The 20,977-nt window shown below is 36.8% G+C and overlaps 2 protein-coding genes across 35 annotated transcripts in view; one reads left to right on the top strand and one right to left on the bottom strand.

Moving 5' to 3' along the window:
• Positions 1-422: 422 nt before the first annotated feature.
• On the bottom strand, positions 423-14,998 carry LOC100596274. Its single transcript, XM_030815845.1, has 5 exons — positions 14,916-14,998; positions 7,885-8,192; positions 7,376-7,710; positions 4,171-4,223; positions 423-2,979 (listed from the first exon to the last, which is right to left on the bottom strand). Exons 1-5 carry the CDS (start codon positions 14,996-14,998, stop codon positions 2,796-2,798), a joined length of 963 nt encoding a protein of 320 aa, XP_030671705.1. The 3' UTR covers positions 423-2,795.
• Positions 7,782-20,977, top strand: part of PTPRD (protein tyrosine phosphatase receptor type D) — a 2,318,035-nt gene continuing 2,304,839 nt past the window's right edge. For all 34 annotated transcript variants that reach the window (XM_030814138.1, XM_030813761.1, XM_030813755.1 and 31 more), the window contains exon 1: positions 7,782-8,403. The gene's annotated coding sequence lies outside the window, so the exon portion shown is untranslated. The remainder of the gene's footprint in view (positions 8,404-20,977) is intronic.

The raw sequence follows: 20,977 nt of genomic DNA, 5'->3' as shown, positions 1-20,977 counted from the left end.
TCTTGATGCTTTCCTTTTCTGAACATAGCAGTATTTTTTTAATTTCTTATTTTAAATTGTTTAAAACATTAATGTGGTAATTTTTTTTCTTAAAATATGAGAGAGGTGGCTTAGGAAAACACACATATTGTAATTTAAAGAACAAAAATTTCCTAAATTTAAATAAGACACATATATTCATACAGATATCTTTAAAAATACATTACATGTAATATGTTTTAAAATTAGTACTATTCTTTAAGTTATGATAAGATAAAAGGATTCCAGAAATAGAAGGACCTCAATCACTCATTAGCCATATAAAAATGAACACTTCACACACACTGCATTTAGTTGCTTCATCTGTAAAAATGAGGTTAAAACTTATGGTGCTGGGTCAAATCATCTTTTGTGCTATAATATTGATACATGAAAAATAAGACGTGTATAGACTTGTTATTTTTATTTACTTTACATATTGTTCCATAAAAAGAAACAGTATAATTGGCTTATCATCTGTAAGTATAGAATGCTAAAAATAATAGTCTCATAATGATATGGTTGTCATCTTTTTTCCTTTTACTTACATTTTTAACATTTTGCAATTTTAAGCATTTAAAATGTACATAAAGCCTGTGGTATATATAAATGCTACTATATTTTTTTCCTGCCACAATATCATTACATATAAACAAAAGGTCAGGAGTAAGTACCTGGAAAACATATTGTCCTTCACTAAAAAAGGGGGAAATCTTATGGAGGTTCCAGAAAAGCTGACCCCTTATTATAAAAGAGAGGCATTGGCTTTACCTAATTTTTGTTCTCCTGTTTATAGATGAAGGTAGGAAATAAGAAAATGTGAATAGATAAAAATAATTTTACAAAAGGGAAAATTAGCAAATATAGTAAATTATGGTAATAGAACAGACTTGTAAATAATTTAGTTAGAAAAAAATAAATTTATTTAACTCTTCTATATAACTTTTGATTATATCATTAGATATGTGGAACACAAGATGATTGGTCATATGAAAATAAATAAAATACAAAATGACTCAACTAGAAATATAAATTAAAAGACCCACTTTAAAAATTGAAACTTAGTTCTCCGAGACAGTCCCACAATTATCCTTTGGCACCAGCCCTACCCTATAGTCTCCATTCACTGAATAGGAATTTCTCACTTTCAGCTAAATTTTTCAGAAGCCTCTGAACTTAGGAAAGAAAAGGCATACAGAGTTAAGAAAATGATTTGTATAACATTGAACATTGGTTAAGCACAGAGACTCAGGAGCCAGACTGCCTGGATATAAGTCACAGCTCTAATATTTAACCGTTCCATGACCTCCAATCAACCTGTTTTCTGAAAATGAGTTTTGTTAGATGCAAAATTCAGATGCCATAGTGTTAATACACCTGAAAAAGTTAGGCCGGGCATGCAGCTCACACCTGTAATCCTAACAGTTTGGGATGCAGAGGCTGGCAGATCGCTTGAGCTCAGGAGTTCGAGACCAGCCTGGGCAACATGGTGAAACCTCATCTCTACTAAACATGCAAAAAACAATAAGCCAGGTGTGGTGGCTCTCGCCTGTGGTCCCAACTTCTTAGGAGGCTGAGGTGGGAGAATTGCTTGACTTTGAGAGGCGGTTGCAGTGAGCTGAGATTGTGTTACAGGCTGGGCAACAGAGCAAGACCCTGTTTCAAAAAAAGGGGTGGAGGGAAATTAGAACAATCTCTGGAGTGTGCATGTGTGGTTGCTATCATCCTTATGTCTCATTTATAAAAGAAAATGCAACACTACTCAGTATCAGAAGAAGCAAAATTTACAGTGTCTTAAGTAGGTATGTATAGGTAAGATCTTGCATGTGATAACTGTTTATTAATTTTTAAGGTCAAAATAGGCAAAAAACTCATAGGAACTATTAAATTTTCTCTTTAAAATTATATTCAATATTTTACTTTGATTAAGGAACTTGCCCTGATCTTTGTTAATTTATATGATGTTATTTTAAAAACTATTTGCATAAAATAACTTGGTAGATTGAATTTTTTAAATCCGTCCCTCATTGCTCTCTCTCTTTCCAAAGGATATGCATAATGCAGTTATTTTAGGGTTATTATTGATAACTTAGCTTTACCTTTAACATCCTTATTATAGGCTTTTAAAAATAATTAAAAGAATGGATATATATAGTTTTGATTGCTAATTCAGTTTCTAAAGTTGATGGGAATTACTATACCTTACAAATTATGGTTGTGTTTCATCAACTAATAAATACTAGCCATCATTATTGTAATTTTGCAGTCAGATACCATAAAATAGTGACATACATTTTTTTAAAAACTGAGATAGTTTTATAATTTTGATGAATCTGTATCATTTATTTTTATTTTTATTGAGACAGTGTCATGCTCTGTCACCCAGGCTGGAGTGCAGTGGCATAATCTTGGCTCACTGCAACTTCCATCTCCCAGGTTCTAGCAGTTCTCCCTCCTCAGCCTCCCAAGTAGCTGGGATTACAGGTGTGTGCCACCATGCCCTGCTAACATTTTTTTAGTAGAGAAGATCTTTCACCATATTGGCCAGGCTGGTCTCAAACTCCTGACCTCCTCTGCCCACCTTGGCCTCCCAAAGTGCTGGGATTACAGGCATGAGCCACCACGTCTGGTCTTGGATCATTTAATATACAGAGACATGACACCTCTGTGGAAAATATTAATAGATTGTTATTTAGCTATATATGTAGGTCATGTATAAGTCAGGTTCTCCGGAGAAACAGAACCAAGAGAATATGTATAGATATGTAAGTGGCGATTTAATATGAGAATTGCTTCATGCAACTATGGAGGCCAAGAAGTTCCACAATCTGCCATCTGCAAGGTGGAGAACCAGGGAAGTTGGTAGTATAATTCAGTCTGAGACCAAAGGGGTGAGAACTTGAGGAGCCCAGTGGTGTACCTCCTGGAGTCTGAAGGCTTAAGAACCAGGAGCTCCAATGTCTGAGCACAAGAGAAAATGGGTGTCAGCTTCCCAGATCAAGGAAAGATAGGGAGAGGTAGAGAGTAACAGAGGGAGGGAGAGAGAAAGACAGGAATAGATAGTGAGAGAGAGCAAGAGAGAGAATTGACGTTTCCTCTGCCTTTTTGTTCTATCCTGGCCCCCACTGGATTAGATGATTCCTGTCCACACTAGTGAGTATGATCTTCTTAACTCAGTCTACTGATTCAAATACTACTGTCTTCCAAATACACCTTTGCAGACTTACCCAGAAATAATGCTTCACTATTTATCTGGGCATCTCTTAGTCCACTGAAGTTGACACATGAACTTTACCATCACAGCTGTACCATCAAACATTTTCTTGTGCTATGTTACAGTTATTTTCATTTCGAGTAATAATAATGTTTTGGCACTTCTCTACACATTAGACAATATATTTGTTAAACCTAGGACAATTGAATAAAAATTATATCTTTGAATACTTTGAATTTAAAAAACAGAAATGGATGATTCAAAGTATCAGGAGGAAATGGAAGGCACAATCAGGAATCATTTTAAAGAGAATTTCGATAAGGGATGCTTTCTAGAAGGGTAGCTGTGTTATGGGATCCCATGAAGGATACTGGCTATTTTAATTGCTAGCCATAGTGGAAAGCTGAAGGAGCAACAGATACAATCGGAATATTGGGGGAAAATATGAGGTAGAACTATGGAAAGGTGGTGACAAGAAAAGACTGTGTAGCCACTGCCAGAAAGAACCACAGTGCCAAGTTATACTGCAAATGGGGGAAACATGGCCCTGCTTTTTCTCTCCTCCTGCCCCTTTCTGGTGCCTCTCATTGACAAAACCCAAATAGAAACCAGGGGACAAGGGAAACCAGGTTAGTACAATACCTAAAGATTAACCCATAGAGCACAGAAAAGAGCACTTGAGGGATCTGAGGTTCGGATTAAATAGAAGGGCAGGGATAGAAAACAATCAGCACAGTAAGTGAGAAAATAAATGTATACATTATGTCAAAACCTGAAACCTTTAGATTTGGTGCAATTTATCATTAGCTACATAATGATTTCAATGGAATAACATCTATACCTTGTACCTACAACTATCACAAATATGACTTCATTAAGACTCCTTAAATTGGACAATTATATAGACAACTTATTGAATAATTATATAGTCAACTCACTTTTTCCATTGCGTTGTAAGGTTTCCTGAGCAGCTTTCTTGGTATCCAACCATCTATAAGAAATTGGGTAAATTATACCCATTTAGTCATTTAAAATTGTACTTCCATTGACCAAATAAAAGTTAAAGAGTAGCAGATTATCTTTTCCCACATGAAATAAGTATGAGCAGATTGATTCATTAAGTACATGGTTTTCTGCATGATTTTATGTTATCAATATAAAATTGTTTCTATTTGTAGTTTCTGCCAAGTGGCATAACTTTAAAAGGAAAAGTGGAGAAAAGGGAGAATAAATTAAGTGAACACCATTACTGCAGACTGAGGCAAAGCAAACAAACGAACAATAGTCAAAGTGTGAGAGTATACTACTGCCAAATCCAACCTACCTAAAGATTGGGCTTGGAAGACCTCCTAGATCCTTGTCTCCTTTCCAACAGGTTACTTGCTCTCCCTGGCTTCCTTATTACCCTGTTATCTCTTTATTCCCTTCCACACTATGCAATTATCTCTTTCTTCAATTCCACAATATGGAGTGCTGTATAATTAGGAAATTTCCTCATGATGCTCTCAAAATATTTAAATAACATACTAGAACAGGAAATTATTGCTGTGTAGTTGCTATTTATGTATTGTTAATTCTAACTTAAAAACTGAGTCAAGAAGGAAATTACTTATTTCCCTCAAAAATCCGAAATACAAATGTAAATTTTGAGATTTCTTCTACTTACAGCAGGCTGTTAAAATTAATTATAAGCCTATATATAACAAAGCTAAATGTAGATTTGATAAATAAAGAAATGTGTTAAAATAAAGGGAACCTCAAAAACAACTGATATTCAGGACCATGCTTTGTTGGCCCAATTTCACTGTCCCTTTTTGGTTATTTTTATCTTACATTTGTTATGGTTGTTTTAAACACATGGTCCACTGACAACAACCAATTCAGATAGGTTACTGATTTTTAAGAGTAAATATATGGCAATAACTTAAAGCAGACATTTGAATCTGCCTTTTTATTGAAGGAGAAATAAATTATAATGTTACAGGAAGTGTAGATAGGTAGTTAGATAATAAAATTTTCTTAACTCCTTAAGCTTGATGCAATCACCTTTAAGTAAGATATCTCAATCCAATTCTCAGATGGTAATTAATAATAAAATCTCTACAAGAAGCTAATCCATTGAACATTTGTGATATTATTATGTGGGGAGGGGATAGGAGGAAGGGAATTGAGTATAACCCTGATTCTTCCATTGTTTAAAATATCCTGTGTTCTTCCAGAGGGCACCAAAGGATAGCTGTACAGGAGCAAGAGTATATCAGCCCCAGGGAGCACTGTCTCTGTGAGATGCCAGCCTTGAGCTGAAGTAGAGATGAGTTTCAAGTTGCTGAACACCCCCATGCAGCAGTAAAAAGATATAAGATATCGACACGCTCAGCTGCATCTTGTTAAAAGCTTCCTGCGGGTTGGCAGAATGAAATCTTTATTTAAAACACACAAACTATTGTCAAGGGAAAGATGGAAAAGAGAATACAGTAAAAGGGCCAAATGCTTTGCTTAACCCACCAGAAGCAGCAGAAAGGGAGAGGTGGTCACATTGTCTTTGCAACAACAACAACAGAAAAGGTGACTAACACAACCACATCAGCCTCCATCTGCTCTTCCCATGGTTTCAAGATGCATTATTTCTTTTATTATTAATTACATGTGTTTCCGAGGGAGGACAAATATATTATTATGACTAGCAAGAGAGGAAATCATTTCGGCTGCCACTTGGCATTAAGTACAGTAGTGTATGTAATGACTGAGGGATGGCAGGAAACAGAGCAGCATCATTGAGACCAGCTTCCCTCCTACCAATCCGCTCCAACTCGCCCTTGGTAGTCAGAGGCTGCCTAACAGAAAGTTCATGTAAAACCATTATTGAACACTGACAGGAAGGAACTGAGACAGGAGTGAGTGGTGTGTATTTGTGCAGAAAGGGAGAAGGAGGGAGGGAGGGAAGGGGAGAGAATATGAGTCAGTCATCATCATCTTGGGCAGACAGCACCGTAAGAGGGGCAAGTGCTTTGTATAATTACAAAAAGATGTACACATGCACACACACTTGCACATATGTTGTAAATCTTTTTCGTTCATATCTTGTCATTTCCAAGAACCTTTTTAAGTGATGATGACTGTTTGTGCATGGGAACCTTCTTGGATGGGTAAGCTCCGTGGCTTTAGGGAGGCTGAGCAGGGAACCTGGCAGGGCATGGGTTCAGGAGAAGAGTCCCTTTAAAAGAGCAAAGGGACATAGCAAGCAATGGAGAAGGCGTGAAAAGAAAAAGGTGAAGGGACCCTGGGGAAAATGTCACCTATATTGACTAAGCTTTATTTCTCTTCGGGAGAAAGTGATATTTCTGCGATTAGATCATTGACATCTAAGGAAAGTAGATGGATAACTGTTTTTTCGTTGTTCTTTTTTTATTTGTTGTCTTCTACAGTGCTTACAGCACCTTTGACCAGATGGTACCTGGAATGCTCTGTGTTGCATTATTACAAACAGTATAATTATTTTGGCTTTTTAAAAAACGCACTGACATGGTGACATTGCTCTCTGTTTATCAAGAGACAGAGCATTTGTTGCCTATAGCTGTATGCTCTGATGAGACATGAAAGATGGTAAAGTGACAAAAAGCCTCCTGCTGTTTTTCTCTCATCCTGCCCCTTCTCCTTCTCCCCCCAGCTCCAAACCCTATTTCGCTGGGGGTCTAAGTTCCTCTTCCCCTGTCTCCCGAGTCTGTGGTACGCCACATCTGATGCACTCTGATACCCCACTCTACCTTGGGGTAAGGAGGAATCCGCTCCCTGCATCCATGTCCGCGTCCTCTCCTCTGCAGCGAGGCGGATTCTCAGCAACTCTTGTACAGGTTTTCCCTTCTCAGCTACCACCTTGGCAGAGCTCTATCACTCCCTCAAGCGCAGCCAGACTGCCAAGCGCCCCGACTGAAAACTCCATCCAGCTCAGTTGAAGTACACCCCCTCCGCCAAGCAACCTCTGTGCCCCTGCCCTTCACCTCACTAAGTCTGCTCTTCATAAGCATCGATTCCATTGCAAATCAAATCTACGTCCCCCACCTATTAACACCCACCACCCCTTAGGTGTTACCGACAGCCTCCCTCGGAAAATAATAATAATAATAACCGAAAGCACGCGAACACCTGAAGAAGCACAGATCGGGATCCGCATCTGGACCAGTCCTCTGTGGCTACAGTGATGGGGAACAGCCTGTGCCTGACATGTCCTCCTGTTCCCGCGGGAACCGCTTTACCCCGGAGCCCTGGAATCGTGCCAAGGCACCCGGGCTGCGGGGTCCGCCCAAGCCTCGTCGGGCAGCTCCGGGCCGGTGGGTGCCGGGTCTCCCCTCCTCCCGCCCCAGCTGGCGCGCCCGCAGCGCCGCCGCCGCCGCCGCTTCTCTCCCCGGCAGGCGCTCGGAGCATCCCGCGCCGCGTCCTCCCCGCCCCGGCTCCCGCCCGCCGGAGCGTGGCCCACGCCGCTGGCAGCCATCAAGTGGCTCGTTAAGGAAATGCAGGTGAGTGCGTGCGGCCGAGCGGCAGCTGCTGGAGACGTGGAGTGTGTGCCTGTGAGTGCGAGCAAGACGAGGAGGGAGCGCCAGCGAGCGAGCGAGCGAGTGCGGGAGCGGCCGCCTCGGCTCCCCGCCCAGCCGCGCCCGCAGCCGGCGGCCGGAGCGCGTGGGGCAGCGCCTCGCCTTGACAGAGCCTCGCCTCCTCCTCGCCGTCTCGGCTGCTTCTCCGGGGAGCCGGGAGCCGCTCACCGGCCTCCCCCACCCTGCGCTCCCCTCCCAGCCCGAGCCCTCCCGCTCCTCTTTCTCCTCCTCCTCGCGAGCCTCCTCCCCTCGCGCGCGGCGCTGACAGCCAGCCTCGGCGGGGAGAGTGCAGGTACTTTGCCTTCAGAATAATTTGCAGGACCCAAGCCGGCTTTCGGAGCGCCCTTTCTTTTTCTTCCTTTGCCCCCTCCCTCCGGAAAAGAAGATCCCACTTTTGAAACAATCAGAAACCGAAGCGCCCCACCAAAGCCAAACCCTGACGGGCTGCTGTGCATGTGCCATCCCTTTTTGCAGTTTATTCTGGGCCTGTGTGGAATAGAAAGACAATTCTTTATTTGACTGGTAGGAAAGAAAAGAGAAGACTCCTCAGGGTTTCCAAGGAGGACTGGAGCGGCTGCTTTAGTAAGTAAACTGTGCTTCTTTCTTTTCTCTAAAGTGAAGCATATGCTGATGCTTTTCAATGTCCAGTGTCCAATGCTGTGGACAGTTTATTCATTTTACCTGGGAATAACTTGACTTATATAACTTCAGTAGCTCCTATTTGAGAAGTGGTTCGCTAAGCATTTTTTTTTCTTTTTTTTTTTGGAAGAGCCCTTAGAAGACGTCCATATGGGTTCAGTATGGGCAGCCTTACTGGCAATCTGATTTTGAAACGTTTATTGTTCAAGGGCTATTGGAAGCCTGCTTTGTTAAACGTTGGTTGGTTTTAAGATTTAAGGATGGTTATCTCGAAAAAGCTTGAAAAATCTAACCCTACTGGCTCACTTCTCCCGCCACCTTCAACCTCAACCCTAATCCATGCTAACTCCCACCCTACTCTGACTTCAGCTGGTTGGTTGTTTAATCTTTAGTTCTGAAAAGCGCTAGAAAAAAAAAAAAGTGGGGTGGGGGGCGGCGGAAAAGGGAAAGTTAATAAGGATGGTTTGAAAGACCAGATGAAAATTCTGTTGCGATTTCTTCATGCCTGTAAGGAGATAATACGTGGAGGAAAATCCTGGAACTAGAATAGTTGGAGAATTTGAATGAACTTAATTTGGAGAGAGAATGTGAAAAATGCTTTGGAGAGGGCAGGGCTGAGACTGTGACTTTGACACAGCAGGTTATAAACTCTGACAGGGCTCAGCAGCCAGTGACAGATTTAAGGTGTCTCCTAAGGCTGAATATCTCTGCATCAAAAACTTTTGCAGGCAGTATTCCTCTTGGGGCTAACATCACCATGTCAGTAGCTGTAGCATTTCTGTAAAAGCAAGTAGGACACTCTTCTTTCTATAAAAGGGTTAATAAGTTCATTATACATATATATAAAAAACATATAGTCTAACATTTGCCAATATTTTTTAATATCTAAATAAAACCTTTGTGTTATGTCAGGAAAAATATAGTTGACTCAGTTTGTTTTGCACAAGAGAGAGAGAATCAATAACATTTCAGCATTTTTTCTTTATCACTGCCAAATGGATTCTGAATCTAATTCTTCTTGCATTGTTACATATACAGTAGATACAGTAGGAGTTGCAACTTAGACAAAACAGACCTGATTTTTAACAAATCTTTAGTTTTTTTGACATGGTAGCACTTATACTGACTGGAGTCTAATAGTGATTAGAAAAAGTTTATCCCTTTTATCTTTAACTGTTAATTTCTTTCTCAGTATAAGACATACTTTTTTAATGAAAACCCCTTATAAGTTAAAAACCAGATTGAAAAGTAAAAGTACTTATCTCAGAGTATTTCTTTCAATAAAACAGCTTATTATTAATGATACCTAAGGGCTCCCTTGTATTTAATTGTTGATAATGGTAGAATGAGTATATTTTTACCTCCTTATTTACTTAAGTGAGTATATAAAAGCATCTGTATTCATGGGGGATTGGTTTTAGAAATTATAAGAGTAAGCTAAGGTACAATTATTACAAAAAGGTAGAGATCTTTTAGAGTTGTTATGATTACTCAATTTTGAAAGCTCTAAATATCTTGGGCCATAAGTTTTTAGGGTAATGAGACAGGACAATAGGACAGTTAATGAATTGGTTGACATGAAGTTATCATATATGGAATCATTTGAGAAAGATGTGTCATTGTTTCTTGATTATTATTTAATTTCTTATCCAAATGAGTTTTCTTAGAGATATTACTGCTCTTAGCTCCCATTTCTATTATTGGCTTAAAAATGAATTTAAATGATTTAAAATGAAGCCCTCGGCTGATCAGATTTGGATTACAGCACGTAACCTCTACTCATTTCTGACCTCACATGTCTGAGACGGTATCTGATATTTGAAAAAAAATTATTAATTATTGAAAAATAAAGGGGAAGATTGTACCTAAGTAGGGCAAATTTGACAGTGGTTCAAACACGTTATTACATATATTAGTATAGGACATATTTTACACAGTGGAGAAGACATGACAGATTTGTGCATTCTTTTTGAATTTCTGAAAGCAAATATTTGTAAGTAACATTAAAGCTAACCTGACATACATTCTGCCTCTGTTGTAATTATATCATAGTGCTAAGGAAAATAGCCTGAATGAAAGCTGTTTCTAGTAAAGCTTGCACATGCATTTGATCCCTGTCTCTATATAATAAAACTGTCAAAGCAGGATGGGTGATTAAATTGTCACGTTTTTGGCAACCAGCTCTCTGTCCTGTACAGAGGTAGTTGCAACTTTAAAGTTGAGAAGAAAGTTGCTAATGTCAGCAGTAATGTGTTTTATTATGCAATTGTTCTTGTTATTCAGATCAGATAATGGCCCGATGAAATACATAAGCAGTCTGCAGGGAATGAATGATTAATTCCTCTAACATGTGCTTACTAAAGGGGTTCTTTCTAATAAAGTGCTGTATACCTGCATTTGCTTACAGTTGCAGTTGGTGAAGGCAAACATATTTTTCTTTTCTTTTAATATTAACATAAAATTTACCAGCCTACTCTTGTAACTATGGCAACATAAAGATGATTTTGTTGACCACATGGTCTTATATTTTATGGAACTCAATGCATGATTACTATTTACTAAATACACTTAATTTAGAAAGAAAACAATGTTAATTAGATGTGATATTGGAAGGTTGAGCTATTCATAAGTTTTTTTGTTTTATTCTTTATGGAATGCCATGATATCTTTCCTGTGTATTACTAGTAGGATGCAGGAATCCAAATGTATGCAGGTGCAGAGTTCTGCAAATGCACATTTTTCTTTAATAATGCTGGAGAGTAAGTGAGAAGCTAAAATATTGCTAGTTATATCCAAGAATTAGCAGAATACTATGTTAAAATTTTAGGAATGACTAATAGTGCACATGACAATTATTGTGGTTACCACTGGTGTAAACTGTTTTGCAGTTAGAGAAGTATCATTAATGTAACTTTACAATTCTAAAACTGGATTATGGTAGAGGGTGGTGAATGAACAGATTTTATATGATAATTTGAGAATAGGTGACCTGAAATGCATGTTACATGTTTGAAACTTACCTACTTAATGTCTTTTTAGAAATTTCTGAAAAAAATGTGATTTTCAAAATTACATAATTAAATATATCTATCAATACGTCTATATTGATCTAGCTACTATCTATGTATGACTCACATTTAATGCAGCAAATAACATTATTTCAAGTTCTCTCTGTTGTTTGGAGGAAACACTTTAATTTCAGTTACATATTTTTGGGCTTACACCTATCCTGAATTTAATAAACTTTAATAATGCAAATGATATGACAAATATTCAAGAATGCTAATTTAAAAGTTATAATGAAAATTAAATGAGTAGAATTTTGTACCCAGTTCAATGCCATTTGAACTTATCTTCTTATGTATTAAAGTGCAATTTCTTTACCACTACTGTCGGTTCACTGTTTTATTTTTTTAGGATTTTCAAAAGCATATGGCATCAGTAAAGAATAAATAAATGTCCCCTGATACAATCAAACAATGTAGACATTAACTGTACTTGTAACAGGCTTTTCAAAACTCTTAAAATTCACTGAATGAAGAAGAATTAATGAAGAATCAAAAAATGAGCATTACCCATTAGGAGAACACTGATGTGATTGTGATAACAAAGGTTTTGAGTTTATCTTTCATCACTACAATTGGAAGTGTGACCCTAAGGAGGTAATCTGGACTCTCTGTACCTCTGTCAGGTAAATAAGTTGGCTTAGCAATTTGAAAGTCTTTCAAGCTATGTGACTAATATACTGAATATAACTGAAGTTGCATTTTGCAAATCCTCAGATTATACTGTGGCAGTTTGAGAATCCTGTAGGAGTTAGGGGCAGCCATCTTGCTTGAAAGAGGGCTAAGGAAATTGTCCTGAAGTCAGGTCAGCAGTGCGTGGACACTCTTGTTACGTAGATTGAGATAGAATGTTTATTTGGAATGTTTTTGAAGGAGCAGGATGGAGATTATGGAAGGGAGGAGGTGGACTCAGGTTTCTCTAAATGACCCTATAGTGCTGCCACTGAGAGCATATTACATGTATAATTATTTTTGAATTTTATTACTGTACCCAATATCAGAAGGGTATGAGAAGAAAATAAGTAAAAGGGGATGCTTAGTGTCTTTGGTCTTCCTTTTTCCCACTCTGAAATCTCTATATATGCTATTTTGTAAGATCACATTTGGATAAATATGCACAATTTAAATAAATATATATTATTCCTTACATGTAGACTGTAAGAGCTAGAAAGAGCCATAGAAAAAATTATTTGAACCCTTGCATTTTAAAGAGGAAATTGAGAACTTCAAAAATAAAAGATATCAAAGTGGGTTGAATATCCCAGTTTCACAGAGGTTTTCCATCCCTGTTCAGTACCATCTAACATGCTATATTGCCAAGTAAATACATAGACAATAATTTATACACCTCTAACTACATTATCAATAAAATAGTTTCATTGATCTTGTAGGATACAATACATTAACTTTAAAAAAATATAGTAACAAAACTTCTAATCATGGAAAATGAATACAGAGAAGGAATATATGCAATGTTAATTTTAAATGCTTGCTTTTTTTAAAGAAAGCCAATAATTTATTTCTCATAATTCATGTGATATAATTGATGAAATTGGAAACTTTTTTTTTCTTCTAGGAAAATCAATATTACCAATTATTTTCTATATGTGATATGAATATTTGAGTTGCAGCAAGTAGATATATGTATCTCTATGAAATGTACATTTTAAGTCATTGAAGTCTGGGAGATCATGCTATACTTATTTTTTTAATTGTAAAATATAGCCAATATAGCTGATTAATTGTAGAGACTTCATTTGCATTTTATTTTGTGTTTGCATGTGAGCAGTTATGTATGTATGTGTGTTTAAATACATCTGTTCTCTTCAAAATAGGACTTACTGAAAATGGTATACTCAAAAGTTTAAAAGTGTATGTACAATAATCAAACAGTCAAAAAGAAATGACTTAGACTAGTATGTAACATAACAAATTGCTCTCTAATTAGCTCTTTTTTTTTTTTTTTTTTTTGAGACGGAGTCTCGCTCTGTCGCCCAGGCTGGAGTGTAGTGGTGCAATCTCGGCTCACTGCAAGCTCCGCCTCCCAGGTTCACGCCATTCTCCTGCCTCAGCCTCTCTGAGTAGCTGGAACTACAGGCGCCCGCCACCACGCCCGGCTAATTTTTTTTGTATTTTTAGTAGAGACGGGGTTTCACTGTGGTCTCGATCTCCTGACCTCGTGATCCGCCCGCCTCGGCCTCCCAAAGTGCTGGGATTACAAGCGTGAGCCACCGCGCCCGGCCTAATTAGTTCTTAAATCAAAGTTCAACAATACACCATATTACCAAAGCCTTGCCTTTTATAATGAGTCCATGTATTTTCTAAATACTATATTATAATAAGTAAATATTTTAAATTTGAAATAACCATAAAGCAAAAATATTTCACCTCTATGTTCTCAAATACATTTACTTACATTGGATGCTAAAAAGGAAGAGAATAATTTCATATTCGATTATATACATTTCACATGAAATCAGACATGGCTTAAATTAAATGTATGTCTTTTCAACTGGGATGCCTTGTATGAGTCATTGCATATATAATGCTATCTGATTTACTCTGTAAGGGAACAATTAAAGTATTATGATTAAATACAGAATTCATGAACTTTTGAAATAATTCATTTTTAAGTTTGCAAATATTTAAGTAATTAGCTACAGAAGTCTCAATGCATTCATCATATTAGAACTTCTGTGAATTATAGATTTTACAGACTGTCCAAAGTTATAGTTCTGAAATGTAGTTTGTGTTAAAAGGGGGACTCCTTCAGCAGCTACACGAACAGAGAACAAAACCAGGCAAGCATTGTGTTCACATGCATTTTTTACTACTACCCACATGTAACATGACATATGTATCATAGGAATACTTCCATTCCCTTGTCTGGTTAGATAGTCCTTGGTTAGTTAAGACAAAGGCCTAGATACAGCCTCTTTACACCACATAGAAAATAACCCAAACCTCATATTTTATCTCAACTTCCAGGAAAGGCTAATTTAGAGCACAGAAACAGAAAAAAAAAAAAAAGAAAAGAAAAGAAAAGAAAGAAAAAGTAATGGACTGTTTCCTGCTTCTAAAGTGGAACCACTGTAGGCCACTTACCAAAGACCGTTATTTAGAATTTAGGAAAAATACTCACATAAGCTAGCATCTTTGGGATTTTTTCCCAATAATTGGCCTCAAATCTTTATAATCAAAGTTAAAAATTCTACTCAGAGGAAAAGGATGGAGGGGGTAAGAATGGTAGAAGGAGTGACTCATTAATCTCACTCTAGAGACAGAATTCTTTCATTTCTTATTCTTCACCCAAATGGTTATCAGGATGAAAGATAAATCTTTCGCCTTGGGATTAAGTGGTCATCAGATTTCTAGGGAAGTCTGGCTCACACTTTTATCTTGCCACTTTCCCATATTTTGCTGTTGATAACAATGTAACCATCTGGAACCACTGAGAAGGACAGTTTATTCATGAACCGTAGTAATTCCTGTTTGATTTTGCTACAGAAATCAAGGATAGGACAATAATTCAGGTACCATATTCACATTATACACTACTCTTAGAAGTTGCACCCTCTTCTATTTTCAAACTACTTGTAGAGGTTGCACCCTTTTCTATTTTCAAACTTGTAAATGTTGTCAAGTCAGAATCACTAGTCAGGATTATGCAATATGCATAATATGGCAGCATAAATCATATAATATAATCTAGTCCCAAATATGTATTGAGTCTCCTATGTGTCAAGGAGTGCTGAGTAAAACAGCCATGTGCTAGCAATTTAAAACTACCCAGTTGTGACCATCTTATGGTCTTATAAAATGTATCCACGTTATCATAAAATTTTTGATTCCATAGAGGAAAAGGAATCTCTTCCTTAAGGCATTTCTCCCTTTATGTCACAGAAACATTTCCAGATACATACCTACATTTATCTTATTGTCCTTCTCCTTTGCTGTCATCCTGAGTCACAGTCATTGCTTTTAGAACCTGGGTGGAAGCTGTGTTGCTTATTAGGCAGTTGCAGTCTATGCTGTTTTCCACTGGAATTTCTTGACACCCTTCATCATCTTATCACTCCAGTGCTAATTCCTTATGTGTGTTCAACTCTCCAAAGTTCTAGAAAGGCAGTAAAGCATGATAAAACTACACCGTACTATCCTAATATTGACACAATATAAAAACACAAATCTCCAGACCACTGTGGCAGTTTACAATCTATGCACCAGTCCCTTATATTTCCAAATTCATAGAATGCAATAGCAGCTACAGTCAAGACTCATGTTATTTTCAGCTATAACCAAAGCATAATAGCAGAAGTGCTTTGGTTTTCTCAGGAAAGAGAATAGACAGAGAAAAATGAGGAAATTCTTCCTGTACCTTTTGAGGTGAGATATTTTTATAAGAGGCCTTATAATGTGTACTTTGGATCAAATAACCAAAGAGGAAGGCAAAAGTGCAATTTAAATGCTTAGAAATGTAGTGGGATTGTTAGATATTGCTAAAGTTAATAGCTTACCCTAAGTTCACATCTTGATTTCTCTTAAAAATCATCATGGAAACATCTATGACTTAAGTTTGAAGAGTTTCCTTTTTTATTCCCCCTGAAAACCTTTATCAAAGTACTACTCAACAGGAACTTTTGAAAAACAGTGCCAAGATGATATGTTATTTCACCTTCAAAAAACTTTTATACTTGTAAATTTTAAAGCTAAATTATATGCATCACAAGTATAGAAAAAATATTTCCCATTTGTAATTTCCTATTTTATTATATAATACATTCAATTAGTTCTCAATTAACATTTATCTATGGTACCTGTTTCAATGGACCATGGCTTATAATTTTAGTGTGTAAGGATTCCAGTGGCAACTCCTCTGAATAGATGTATTTATTCTGTGTCATATGTGCTAGCCATTTGTTTTCTCCTAGGAAACATGTGGTTAGCTCTGAAAGAATAGCTTAGCCTCATCATTTATACCTGTGTGGTTGAAAGCGACAAGGCTTTCTTGCAGTATAATTGTTCTCACGGATTAAGTCTAGTGCTTTATTCTCCCATTTTCCTGCCCCTCAGGAGGATACTCCTTCCTTTTTATTTTTATTTTTTTTTAGGGGCTTGAAGTCTTACTATTTTCCCATACACCTCTCCCACTTGGAAAACATGCCAGGATTTAATAAAACAAATTACACATTCGCTAAGACACATTCATGCTGGCTTTTTGAAGTATTACATCAGTGCATTCTGAGAGATATTCTGATGATATTATAGATACACATATAGATAGCTATTTTAAGAGAAAGGAATTTCAAGCCGTATTCAAGAATGCTTTGGTGTGAATCAAATGCTGCTGAATACAGAGATGAAGAAGCTAGGTCAGAAGATATTATATGGTCTTTACCCTGGCAGGCTTTTTTTTCCCCCATTACTCATCAGTTCTCTTCCTATTTCTGTTTCTACTGCCAAGTTCCCCTCTTCTGCCCATGTTTTTTAACTTCATGGGGAGCTATGGTGACACACAGGAATGACTGTGTTGGCCTTATGAACATATTAAAGGGTGTGTTACTAACATTATTAAATAGATTATACTATTGTCTGTATTGTGCATTTCTCTTACCACTCATTCATCCCTCTCATCCATATAATAATCCGCAGTTCATTTGTAGTTTATCACTTCTTGTAGTGGGATTAAAAGAAGTATGTAATTACAACTTTTTGTTTCCAAATCAGAGATGGTTTCAGGGTCACTATGATCTTTTTATTCTTCTTGGTTTCTTGAATTTTATCTCTTATATACTGCCTCATGAGTTCCTGGGAAATCTTCAGATAGAAGGTGATAATAATAGCCAACACTTACTGACTGCTTCATATCTGCCAGTCACTATTTTAGGTGCTCTCCATGCATTAACTTATTTATACCCATATCATTCCTGTGAAGTTGGCACAACAATTATCTTTGATTTATAAATGAGGAAACTAAAGCACATAGAGGTTAAGTTGCCTAAAGTTAATAATGTATTTTCCCAGATGTGCATATTAGTACAGAAGGGAAATGCTACAGTTATCTAGATTCTGTACATGAAAAGCAGAAAAAGTGTGAGATTGTGGATCTGCTTTTATAATACAAATTCTTTCAAATGAAGTGAGCACAAGTTATCATAAGTAAATGGTCACAAATGTGAATGCAGGAGGACAGATATTGTAAAAGTGCTGCCCAGGGGAACAAAGAGGCAGAGGGCAAATCACATCAAGGAAAACTAACTACAGTGTATCTCCTCCCAAAGTTGAGAGTTAAGCGTGGCACAAATGCTTCTGAGTGTACATTTTTTTCTTCCTTTGGGATTTCCAATCTGGCAGAAGGCGAACCTGCTGTGCTCTCTGCCTTTCCCTGGGGTGGCCCTTCAAGCTCAGGTCCCTTTTCCTGGGGAGATTAATTCATTCGGTTCCTACCACTCCAACCTCTACAGCCCCTTGGCGTCAGATTTTATGGTATATCAGCTCCTTAAACACCTTGTTGTACTTGATAATTCATGAGCAAAAGCCACAATTTCTGAACCAACCAAGAGTTTTGAGTTAGTTCACCTCATATGAGAGGCATGGTGGAATAGCAACGCAGAGGTAGGGAAGATAAGCTCATGGTGGAGTGGAGTGAGATTTAGGATCAACAGGGTCCCATCTGCCAGTTACTATAATTCGGAGTATTTTAATGCATGCCCCACATAATAATGAAATAAGACTGTTGTGATTAACTGATGCAAGATAAAAATGTAAGGATACTGATTATAATCAGCAAAGGAATGAGTAGGAAGCAGAAAACCAAAAATTGGCCTTCTAAGAGTCATTTTAATTACAATTATTTGTGGTGAACTATGTATTACCTATGCCTCATTACCATCCATTCTGTCTCTTATTTACACCACTGCATCATATTGTATTAAATTTGTTGAACTTTTACTTGATTATAACCATAAATTACTTTTATTTTCTTATTTGTCTTTCTCATACGTTGATCACTGTTCTTATATCTAGTATGGCTGCTCACCTGACACAGAGTTACAACAGAACTCATGGTTTAATCTTCAGATTACCTGGAGATGAAAGTTAAACTGTTATCTCCATAGTCATCAAAATTTTTTAAAAAGTTGAATAAAATAATCCTCAGTAAACATTTATTGGGCTTCTAATATATGAGAAATGCTGCATGTGTGTTGATTGAAACCTGGTACCCTAATTTTGAAAGGACAAGAGAAACGTCTTTGTTATACGAAATTATCAGAAATGTTATGTGAACTTTAAAAATTGAATGAAAAATATTACCTTCGCTCTTTCACAGCGTATTGGATCGACACTTCTTATGTCTCAGGTATACATTTGTCAGGTTATAATTTTAATTAATACCACAAGATGGCAAAGCACATATACAAAATTGCTTTTTCCCTACATTAGGAGGGACGCATAAAATACATACAAAAATCAAAAGTTAAAATACATAAAATAGAAAGTTAAAGTTGAGTTGTTTTGTGACATATTTCATGAGCACCAAATCTCTTCCTTTCAGGTGTGAAAGATATGTAAACACTTAGTGAACAGGATAATTGGATTATCTTTTCCCCTATGAGACAGCTCCTTTCTTCCCTAAGGTCTTCTGATTACTTGTTAAGAAAATTCAATGAATTTTCAGTTGTAAATGAGAATTAAGGAGTAGAAAATATGCCAGCCTGAGCAGTTTTTGATGATGCAAACTTGTCCACTGGAGACCTTCATGGAACTGCTAAACTGTTAAACTGTTTGTTATGAGCTAGAGTTTTTGCCTTCTGTCACTGAAAAGCTTGGAGAAGGAGCAGTGGTTAAAAAAGCAACACAAAGAAGTCCTCAGATATTTAATCCATCAGCAATAATATAATTTTATTTCCTTTATTTTTACAAAGAAAGAAGATATAAAATTCAGGCCCAAAGTTTTTGTTTTGTAGTCACTATTCTAGAAATTTAATATAATCATTATATGCAATATAATTTGAAAATACAGTATATATAGTGCAAGCTATATTGGATTAGGTCTCCACAGGCAAACAGATGTAGTAGGTCCAGTTATTTAGCTAAAATAAGTGAAATTTGCAACTGTAAGACAGTATATTACTTTAGAAATGTAGGTTGTCTCATCAAATTTGTGGTAGCCTCCACATTTAGCACAGTAGGGGCCTACCATAAAAATGATACCTATTAGTGATCAAGTCCTATCAGGCCAACTTTTTTTTTTAATCAAATTCTTCCCTTTGGCCATAACTTTACTTCAAGGCCTTACCAAATATTACTTGGATGGCTACCTGCTGTCTCCCTGGCTCTACCTTACTTTCTCTATTCTTTTTTTCTGCCACCAATGGGAATTTCAAAATGCAAATATGATCATGATTAAAATATTATTATTTTTAATTTAATGTAGGGTAATGTTAAGAAAAAATCTTGCTGTGACATCAAGGAATCTTCATTACCTAAATTGCAAACTACCTTTTCCATCTTTATTTCTTGCTATTTTCCCCTGTAGAATTTTATAATAAAGCTAAAAACACCTTGAAGTTTAAACTGAATAATTTAGTTAGCTTATGATGAAAATGATGTGATAATGAAGATTTATAATTGCATTTTCTCTGTTGGAGAGGCTGTCTCATATTTTGTAATATTATATGCATTTTCTCTTCAAGCACTAATTTTGAATGTGATTTCAGAGTATCATATATGGTACTCTGTATGAGACTTCTTTCTAGTTAATAACATGTATACCATGAAATCCAACTGTTGAGGAACCTCTGATTTTGTGGATTTGCTCATGATGAACCACCTACTGTATTATTCTGCACAACAAATTGATCAGTTTTCTGTTGTTTCCCAGCAGCAGCCAGTGTCTGCCATACAAAGTAATGACCTCTAGCAAAATTTTATGTTGTGTCTGCCCTGCCAACTCTGAAGTGGTCAGCTACCTTTGGCTCACCATCCTGGAGCTGTGTGGGTTTCTTACTTAGCCTGGCCTCTGTAGACATGTACTTTGTTGCTCACAGATTGGCTGAGCTCCAGGTCTTTGTTGCTGGAGATGTTGCTGTAACATCTGTTGAGTATGGCGTGTATAGAGTTACTCTCATCAATCTTAAGAAATTGGGTGTACTTTCCGGGCTTGTGGCACACATTGTACAACATAAAATCTATATTGAAAAGAATGATACAGATTAAAAAGGGAGAGTGTATATGACACGATTTTTTTTTAAAGTGTAGCTTTGATAGTAAGAAATTCCAGAAAACTTGTTTTAATATTTATATAACATATGACCAAGTTTCTGTGGAATTACCAATTAAAAAAGATCTTTAAAGAAAATTGATTTATATAATGGTTTAAACAAATCATTTTAAGTTTATCAATTTTGATATGTCTTAGGAAAGGTAATCCAGATTTTGAATACTATGTC

Source organism: Nomascus leucogenys, chromosome 1a (genome assembly GCF_006542625.1).
Source record: "Nomascus leucogenys isolate Asia chromosome 1a, Asia_NLE_v1, whole genome shotgun sequence".
NCBI classification, from domain to species: domain Eukaryota; kingdom Metazoa; phylum Chordata; class Mammalia; order Primates; family Hylobatidae; genus Nomascus; species Nomascus leucogenys.
Note: the sequence above shows the minus strand (reverse complement) of the source record. Positions and strands in the feature narration are given on the sequence as shown.

Coding starts and splice junctions, on each gene's coding strand:
- LOC100596274 (XM_030815845.1), bottom strand. CDS start 14,998: ATGAATAAACTGTCCTTCTCAGTGGTTCCAGATGGTTACATTGTTATC. Junction 7,711..7,884: donor GCTCCGGCCGCCGGCTGCGG/GCGCGGCTGGGC, acceptor GATGGCTGCCAG/CGGCGTGGGCCACGCTCCGG. Junction 4,224..7,375: donor CCCGATCTGTGCTTCTTCAG/GTGTTCGCGTGC, acceptor AATTTCTTATAG/ATGGTTGGATACCAAGAAAG.